The 9,687-nt window shown below is 33.1% G+C and overlaps 1 protein-coding gene across 1 annotated transcript; it reads left to right on the top strand.

The window, feature by feature from the left end:
* The first annotated feature begins 3,241 nt into the window (after positions 1 to 3,241).
* Positions 3,242 to 7,364, top strand: LOC145626743 (putative arabinose 5-phosphate isomerase). Its single transcript, XM_081679215.1, has 3 exons — positions 3,242 to 4,107; positions 5,459 to 5,682; positions 6,914 to 7,364. Exons 1-3 carry the CDS (start codon positions 3,466 to 3,468, stop codon positions 7,068 to 7,070), a joined length of 1,023 nt encoding a protein of 340 aa, XP_081535341.1. The 5' UTR covers positions 3,242 to 3,465; the 3' UTR covers positions 7,071 to 7,364.
* Positions 7,365 to 9,687: the final 2,323 nt, after the last annotated feature.

Genomic DNA, 9,687 nt, shown 5'->3' with positions numbered 1-9,687 from the left:
ATGGGCTCATGACTTAATCTATATACCATCATCACCGAACATCAATTTATGGTTCAAGACCACTATGGAGTTAGTAATCTCATGGATTGCGAATAGGGTGTAACTTTCATGAATCAAATTGCTGTTGCCTTTCGGTTTGTCCTTTTCATGGTTGTCTTTAATGATCCATGAATAGTTTACAAGTTCTTAAAAAACTTGTTTGCGACTCCCTACTTTTTTGTCCATATCGTTATATGTCAAATTTAACTTCCAATGATTGCTAAGCATAATCACGCATGTTCCACGTAGGCGCACCTCAAGCGACGCCTATAATACTAAAGGAATAATGATATATCTGTAATTTCCCTCCTTAATCCTTTTATTTTCGGCAATTTTACCAAATGACACTAGGTTTTTTAAAAAAATTCACTAAATGTCATTAAGTAGTTTTCACAAATTCACCAAATGCCACAGAGATTTTTAAAAATTCACCGAATGTCATTAATGATTAACAGTCGTTAACTCCGTTAATCATTTGGATTAAATCATGACACCTGTCGTGATATGATTGGTTTATTTATAGGCTCAAATTAAGCTCGAAATTGAAAAAAATAATGTAAATGCCCCGTTTTATTTGTCAAAAATATCTCAATTAGCTTCTTGTTATTTTTTAACCATGGAAATAAATCGGATAAAGTTTTGGGGGGTCATTTTCAATTTTTAAAATTCTAATTTAAGCTCATAATAATTGATAATCCCTAATTCTACCAATTTATAAACTTGAATTTCTTAATGAGCTATTATAGACTAACATTAATTGCAACCCTAAGCCAGGGTCTGTTAACATTTACTTAATTTTAGTTCAGTTCATTTCAGCTCCAATCAGTTCAGTTCAGCTCCAATTAGTTCATTTCAGTTCAGCTCAATTCAATAAATGTGAACAGGCCCTTAGTTACCAAGAACATGGGTGAATAATTGTAAAAAGGATGATGAAACAAAAAGTAGGCCTCACATATGGAAATTTAGGACAAAATTGTTAGTAGGTAGTCCTACCTAAACTTTTTAGGTAATTAGGGTATTTTTTCGAATAACCATATATATAGCTATACACATGCATAACTATTTTTTCGCTTTTATGCTTGTGAACCTTGATAGATGAAATAGATCATTACCCATAGTAATTTTCTTACTTTGGAACATTTGGAAATCCTGGAATATGGAATCATTTTTAAACAACTAATTGTTCTATAAGAGATATTTAAAGTATTTATGATCTTATACGTTAACGAATAGAATTCCATCATATATATATATATATATATATATATATATATATATATATATATATATATATATATATATATATATATATATATATATACATTTAACCTATGTCTAATTTAAAACCAATATCACATCCTCCTATTCAAGGGGTTAAGTGGATACCCTCTACTTGGATTACTAAAATTGAATTTTGATGGCTCATTTTGGTAGTAATATGTAGGCATAGGGGCAGTAGTTCATGATCATAGCGGTAAATCTTATAAAAAATAAGTCAGACTTTTGGCTCTAGTTTTTTTTTTTTTTTTTGAGGAAACTTTTGGCTCTAGTTAATTAGCCCTTTGTAATGGTATATTTTTGGCTATTTAATAAATTATAAAATTAAACACCAATTGATAGAAGATGATAACTTAAAAATTATAGTTATATAAAGTTCCCAATGGAAGATTTAATCATTGATGGATATTTTGAAGAATTTGCTTCAACATTTTGACTCGATTCAACCTTAACATGTTTTCAGGCTAGGAAATTACGAGCCATAAATTATTTGGTTTCAATAGGAGATTTGATGGAAAACCACTAAGAGATAGCAAGTTTTCTTACCTTCGTTGCTTTCATATATAAGGTTAAACGGTTGAGGGGAAATGACAAAACCTAATGTGTACTAACAAGTTTTCAATAACTATATTAAGTTACCAAGAAGAATTCCATTAAAAAGTACAAATAAAACTCAATTTTTTATTATATATATTTTTTTTAAATGATTTTTCAAGTAATAAGTTTGGATGTTGTTCACATGCTTTGTTGTATGGATTCGTTATAAAAGAAATTAATTATGAATAAGTGAATTAAAATGACTTTGTTCTATCGCATATATAGAACATAAACAAGAACAATCATGAAAGTAAATAGCGAAATTATCCATAGTCGATAAGGTTTGGTTTGGTAATGGTAAATCATAAAATTTAATTAAAATTAGGAAAATTTGTCAAAAACAACCTTTTAAAGTGTCCACTTTATTTAAAACAATCTTTAAAATTTTTTTTTTTTGCAATTTCAGACCACATTATAATTTTTTTTTTATCAAAGACAACCAAATGCTACTTTCCGGCGTTGACTCTATTTTTCCCTATGTTGACCACTAGTGTGCAACGCAAATGAACTCGTATATTGCTTAATACACCAATTTTCCCTCCAATTCACTCGTACTAAAAGAGGGATGAAAGAGAAGCAGGGGTTTTAATAGGAGTTAATTGGAGGGAAAAGGGGTGTATTAAGCAATATATGAGGTCACATGACTCGCACACTCGTGGTCAACATCGGGTAAAATAGAGTCAATGCCGGAAAGTAACATTTAGTTGTCTTTGATAAAAAAAATTTATAATGTGGTCTGAAATTGCAAAAAAAAAAAAAAAAAAAAAAATAAATAAAAAAAAAATTAAAAGGTTGTTTTAAATAAAGTGGACACTTTAAAAGGTTGTTTATGACAAATTATCCTTAAAATTATCCTTCACAATGATTGAAGGTAAGCTTTGTTTAGTTTATCCCTATGGACATGTTATAAATGACAAGTACAAGTTCTCACAACCAATTTATAAGTATAAATAGGTTTTACAACATATAGAACCTCCCAATGACCAATGATACTAGAAAGGATAAACCAATTTTTTGTGTAAACTTTATTTATTGGTCGCCTTAGTAAAAACTATTGTTGAATATAAAATACGTTATAAAGTATCTGTGATATACAAATGAAACTCATCACGTTAATAAACAGGAAAAAATTCTCGACAAGGCAATTAACATTATTGTTATACCCCAAATGAGCATTGATTGGCATCCCTTAAATTCCAAACTCCCTTATCTACACTCAACTTTCAACCCCTTACTAACCTCTCAAACAATCCCATAAATTTAGTGATTAACTAAATTTCTTGACCCCACCCAATTTTGCAATCAAATCTAAGGACTAATTATTTTATGAAAAGTACCATGAAATTATGAATTTCAATCAACTTCACCGACATCACACCCAAATTTAGCTGGCAAAATTCAAGTCTTTTTCAACATAAATCACTCCAAAACTCCAAATATATAAATAATAATCATTTCTTAAAAGCGGGAAAATCCAAATTAATCAACATTCTTTAAATTCTCTTCCAATTTTTCCCAGGAAAAAAAAAAGAAAAAAAAAAATCATCAAAAATGGGTTCTCTTCCTGTACATTTTGATCCCATTAAAATTGAAGAACAATCAAAATTAAACGAATCAACCCTCTTAAATTTGTTCAAATCCCAACAAAGTTACCTAAATTACTTCTTCCAACACTTAGATCTCTCACAAACCCTAAAATTCACCCAAATTTTGCTCAATTCAAAGGGCACAATCATCTTTACTGGGGTTGGAAAATCTGGGTTTGTTGCCCAGAAAATCTCTCAAACATTGGTTTCTCTTGGAATTCGATCTGGGTTTCTCTCCCCAGTTGATGCCCTTCATGGGGACATTGGAATTCTAACAAGAAACGACGTCGTTGTAATGTTCAGCAAATCAGGGAATAGTGAGGAATTGATTAGATTAGCCCCTTGTGCTAAGGCAAAAGGGGCTTATTTGATTGGAATTACTTCAAATTTGAGTAATAATTTGATGGGTTTTTGTGATCTTAATGTGCATTTGCCTCTAGAAAGAGAATTGTGCCCTTTCGATCTCGCTCCGGTTACTTCCACGGCTATTCAGATGGTTTTCGGGGATACCGTGGCGATCGCCTTGATGAGTGCTAGGAATTTGAGTAAGGAGGCTTATGCTGCTAATCATCCTGCTGGAAAAATTGGGAAGAGTCTCATTTTTAAGGTATTGATTTGGGTTTTTATCTTGATTTATATTGCATTATTATATGATCATATGATATACTAGTATAATGTTATTTTGTTTTGATTGTACCTCAATTCTATTTGTTATAGTGGATGTTTTATGTTGTTGAATTGATTAGATAAATTTGTATTGTCAATGATATGATTTTTGTGATGATGGAGTTTATGTAGATTAGTTATAGAGTGAGTTTTGATCTTATGTTGAGAGTGTATTCCGTTTGTTGTTGGGTTGTATTTGTTATTTTCGAATTCGTTGTGAAAGGTTAATTTATAAATGATGTGTATGGATATCTATGGGGCTGTAGTTATCGCTAGTTCAAATTACACTATCAATGTCACTGTAAATTCTGAGTGGATCCAACAGTGTGGTTTTAAAAGTGTGTGATTAATTTGCTTCTAACTGTTTGGCTGGTTGACACTTGACAGTCATTGTTGATTTATATTCTAAGGTATTGGTATATGTTTATTGAGTTCAGATGAAATTAAGGCGAGTTAAGATGTTTGAAAACATGAGTTTGTTGTATAAAAATCATGGATGTAAGGTTTAAAAAAGTTGTGAGCTTGTAGGTGGCATATTGAATGTCGGATTAACCTTTAAATCCTCATTTGGGTTAGTATATAAAATTATGATTAGGTTTTGGCTGTTTGATGCTGCTTTTTTATGTTCTTAAAATATTACCTTTCGGGAGTATGAAGAAGAACTATGATTTATTCAAATGCTGCAATAAAAGTAGAGGCTGCGTTTTGGTCTTGGAATTATGTTGTGATCTGTGGTGATTCTTTGACTAATACAATGTGCGTTTTAAATACGGTGGGTAAGGGTGTTGAATTTAGATTAAAAATGTAATAACATTCAGCTTTTCTCTTGCTTCTAATTTTTCAGACTAAACTTTCAGCGTGCATGGTTGAAGATTTTGTATTATGGCAGTAGGAGTGTAGGAGGGAGTATATGTATTACATGTTCATGACAATTGATCGTAAAACTAATGTTTATGTTGGCCTTTTTATACCTAACTGACATAGTGACATGAGAAAACTACACTATCTTATGTCATACAACTTTTGAAGCCTCATTAATTTGCTTTTGAACGAGTTTTGATATTGTCAGGTTCAACAGAAAGTGGTGTTTTTTAGTGTATTGTGCAAGCATTTATCTCGTAGTGAAATATTTCCTCAGGAATTTTTAATTTCAATCAGATGATGCAATTAATCAAAAACTCAACTAATATTATAATGCAGCTCTAATTTTTATTACGAAAAGACAAATGAAAATTGTGGGAGGGGCTTGGAGGTCGGACTACCTTCTGAGTTGATTTGTGTGGCTTTTGCAGGTAAAGGATGTCATGAAGAAGCAAGAGGATCTTCCTGTTTGCAAGGAAGGAGATCTTATTATGGATCAGCTAGTTGGACTTACCAGTGGAGGATGTGGATGCCTTCTCGTTATTGATGATGATTACCATCTAATTGGTACCTTTACCGATGGAGACTTGAGGCGTACACTTAAAGCCAGTGGAGAAGGAATCTTTAAGCTTACAGTTGGAGAGATGTGTAATAGGTAACTATTCTCTCTATATACTTAACTTTGCAACTTTAAAACTTTGCAAACTTGTTTTTTTTAAAACTAGACCAAGTATTTTTTTGTTGGGTTGAGGAAGCAAGAGTCTCATGAAAGCCTCTAGCAGGTAGCAACATGGAATTGTTATGTCAGCATGTTCTCTTTACTGCTGCCCTTGTTGAATTCATATTGACAGTTCCATTTATGCCTTAGCAAGTCACACTTAGAAAGTTAGCATGTTCTATCAGGATGAATAGTCTTTTTTAAAAAGTCTCTTAGGCAGAGTTTTAGAACAACCTAGTCCTTGATGCCCAGCCAATTTGCTACAATTTCTCTACTATTATTCAGAAGTATATAAGAATTATTTTCTGTAAGCCAAACATACTGTCTTTTCCTCAAAGCTTTCACATACAAGTTTGATATGGGTTTGGCTATTGAGATTAGAAGTGACAGAGCTTATTATGACCTGAATAGTGGAGATCTATGGAATTTTACAGCATTACATCATGCCATCAACTCAACGTGTCTCTGTAGGCTTTCCACCTGTGCCAACTAATTATACATTTTGCTTGTACTTATCTTTTCCAAACCGAAGAGTCCTGTCAGGCCCTTGACTGCAAAAAAAAAAGTATTGACTGCTTGCTCTAGTTCAAAACATATACAAGTGGCCAGTTATTAGATTGGTCTATTACAATCCAGTTTACTACCTTTTGAACTAGATTTCTTTTAGATGCCGTATTTCAGCTCTTTCAAGGATAATGACGTTCTCTTTCTTACATGAATATTTGCATTCTTGTGCAATATTTCAACAGTCCATTTGGTTAAGGGTAATAAATGATGGTAATGGAAATGTATATAAGTTTTTAGCAAAATTCAATTTCCATTCCCATGGTAATGATTGTTCATCCTAAATTAACTCTTTTTTCATCACAATTTTGTATCACCATCCATTACTATTTTGGGTGGCATGTTGGTAATGACATTTATGGAGGAAAACATAAGTTAGGGGATGAGCTTTTTTATTGATATGGACATTAGAATGTGACTTTGATTGCCAAACACTAAGATTAATTCTCATTACTGTTATATAACTGGCTACATAAATGGGCCACAAGGAATACTTTTTAGTTTTTGTTTTCTGCAAGCAAAATGCATCCTGCATTTTTTTCCTTTTCCAGCATAATATATATTCAGCCTGCTCATCGGGTTTCCTCTCTCTGATAATGCACAGGCACCCTAGGATCATTGGACCAGATGCTATGGCAGTAGAGGCAATGCAAAAGATGGAGTCTCCACCCTCTCCTGTGCAATTCTTGCCTGTTATTAATGATCAAGACATTTTGATCGGGATAGTTACCCTGCACGGTTTAGTCTCTGCAGGTTTATGACTTTTTGTTAAAGAATTAATCACATTATGTTGTGTTTGATTAGCATGGCTATTCATCGGTATTCTTTCTATAGGGTCCACTAGAGCTGCTCTCTTTCTTCTTTTGTCAAATTCAATCATGTGATAGATATAGTTGGCTGGTAATTGGTCTTAATCATCTTTATTATCTTGTGGACCACTTATTGTATGTCATTAGGTAGTTCAGACTATGTATCACAGTATTGCATTCTTCGTTGTATTCATGTACGGCTTTGTTCCTTGACGCCAAAGCTTCTTGTGTAGTAGGATTCGTTTACATGAGTTTTTCGCATCTGTAAAGTGCCTTATTGCTGGTTGTGACACCTTGTTATGATTTCTAGTTATTAATACGTTTACAAAGCTTACTCCATGTCTTGCACTGGTTAGTTTCAGCTAGATAATACCATATTCAATCCAGGGGTTCACTAGAATTTACCATTTGCGCTCTGGCAATAATTAATGACACCCTATGTTACTCAGACTCGATACCTATGTCAAACGAAAATACATGTTCTGGTCCAAAATGAAGTGTTGAATAAGTGATTTACCTATATCTGAGTGTCAAGAATCTGACATGGATAGTTGTAAGATAAAGAGTCCAAGTAACATAGGCGATAGCTAATGTAAATTCTAGATATGTAGCCAATGTAGGACCAAGAATTATATGTTGGAAGGGAAGGTGAGTGAAACATGAGGGAAAGAAAGTTTGACTTGCATTTTATTTCCAACACTACTTAAAGTTCAGGGAATTTGAACCCAAATAGTACATTGGTCATGTCCAATTTTACAGTTTTGTGCGGTTTGTGGTTTGAAAAATGCGGTGCGTTTTCCAAAAATGAACAAACCGTGTTTTGCAATGTTGTGCAGTTTGCGGTTTGAAAAATGCAGTGTGGTGCGATTTTGTGCGGTTTGCTGCAGTTTCCAAAAAAATTTAGACCAAACCGCACTTTGATGCGGTTTAGACCATCAAACCGCAAACCGTTAAACCATTTTATACTATATTTTATTAAAAATTAAACGTCCTAGTGAACACTGAACTGACAGCAATACAATAATGGGACCTCGGGCTTAGAAAACAGAAAGTAAACTCTAAAAAAGCATCTAAAGGGAATCTAGTACATCAAAAGGAGTCGGATTCTGACATCCTCCCCCACTTAAGTTGTCGACGACCTAGTCGACTTACAAGAGTTACAAACAAAATTAGAAAATCCTAAACTATCTTGAGTCTCTAGTGCGCCGTTGACGCAGCTGACTTCTTGAATCTTTGTTGATTCTAGAGCTGGATCTTCGTTGTTGTCGAGGAGCTTGTCTTTGGGGTTGCTGTTCTCGAACAACTTGTTGAGAGCTTCATCTCTAAATTTCCTCCTGGGAGTGGTATCGCTTGAGTTCTGGTGGAGAGCTGCTTCCACGATCATCTGTTGGGGAGCAGCTTATTTGAGATTGTTAAGGAAGGAAACTCGTTTGATGCGTAATCCAAAGATATTCTTTAATAATTAACATTGGTAGTTCTGAGTCAAAGGTAAGTTGATTTATGATTGTATGGGGAGCATGTTTTAATTATTTTTTATTGATGATAGGATATTCATGTTAGTGTGGTGCATATGTACTAGGGCTGTTCAATTTCGGATATCCGATCCGATTCGATCCGAAAATTCGGATATCCGAAATTTTCGGATCGGAGAAATTGCGATCCGAATCCGATCTGAAATTTTCGGATATCCGAATTTTCGGATCGGATAGTCTGGTTTTCGGATCGGGTAGTTAAAATTTTCGGACAAAATACGATCCGTATCCGATCCGAAAATCCGAAATTTTTTTCGGATATCCGATTCGAAATATCTGAAACCTTAAAAACCGGATCAGATATCCAAAATTTCGGATCGGATATTTCGGACCGGATATTTTTTAACACCCCTAATATGTACTCAGCTTTTGCTAATTCTTAATTTTTGTGTTTTTGTTTGGCTTTCCTTTGGTTTCCCCTACTATGACCTGTTTATATGATGAGTAGAGGGTTGAAATAAAGAAGAAGTTACAGGTACTTGTAGCATGAAGAGTATGAAGGGAATTGGTGTAGAGAATTACTTGCTATGCTTTCATAGTTGTGTATTTTGAGTTATTGGTGTATTGGATTATTGTTTATGGTCTAACATTATTATGTTTATTGATTTTTGAGTTGGATTTTAAAAAGGGTCATGTTTGGATTGGTTCCAACTTGTGAACTATTTAAATTTTATTTTTGTTTTGAGGTTGTGAACTCAAGTTTATTTTTAAAATTGGTTTTTATTTTAGTCTTCCGCCGTGTAACTTTGAAAAATAGCCTTAGCCGTTATTACTGTGGCGGTAATATTTTAGATATTTCCTAAAAAGAGTTTTATTTAGAATAGATTGTGTATTTTCAAAGAATGGAATTTTCAGGGTATTACATTAATAATCTCAACTGTTAGCGATTTACTTTTAATAATCCCAACTAATGTTTATTATCTAATAGTATCAACTATTAGCGATTTACTTTTAATAATCCCAACTAATATTTATTATCTAATAATCCCAACTATGCTATGTGTTTGCCTCCAAGGTTCCAATAATCCCAATCGGTT

Source organism: Chenopodium album, chromosome 4 (genome assembly GCF_948465745.1).
Source record: "Chenopodium album chromosome 4, dcCheAlbu1.1, whole genome shotgun sequence".
Classification (NCBI taxonomy): Eukaryota; Viridiplantae; Streptophyta; class Magnoliopsida; order Caryophyllales; family Amaranthaceae; genus Chenopodium; species Chenopodium album.
The sequence above is the reverse complement of the archived record's forward strand: the minus strand, read 5'-3'. Positions and strand labels throughout refer to the sequence as shown.

What these genes read in the sequence shown, in the direction of transcription:
- LOC145626743 (XM_081679215.1), top strand. Translation starts at nt 3,466, where the DNA reads ATGGGTTCTCTTCCTGTACATTTTGATCCCATTAAAATTGAAGAACAA. An exon ending in GGAAGAGTCTCATTTTTAAG is followed by an intron (nt 4,108 to 5,458) that starts GTATTGATTTGG and finishes TGGCTTTTGCAG; the next exon opens with GTAAAGGATGTCATGAAGAA. An exon ending in GTTGGAGAGATGTGTAATAG is followed by an intron (nt 5,683 to 6,913) that starts GTAACTATTCTC and finishes GATAATGCACAG; the next exon opens with GCACCCTAGGATCATTGGAC.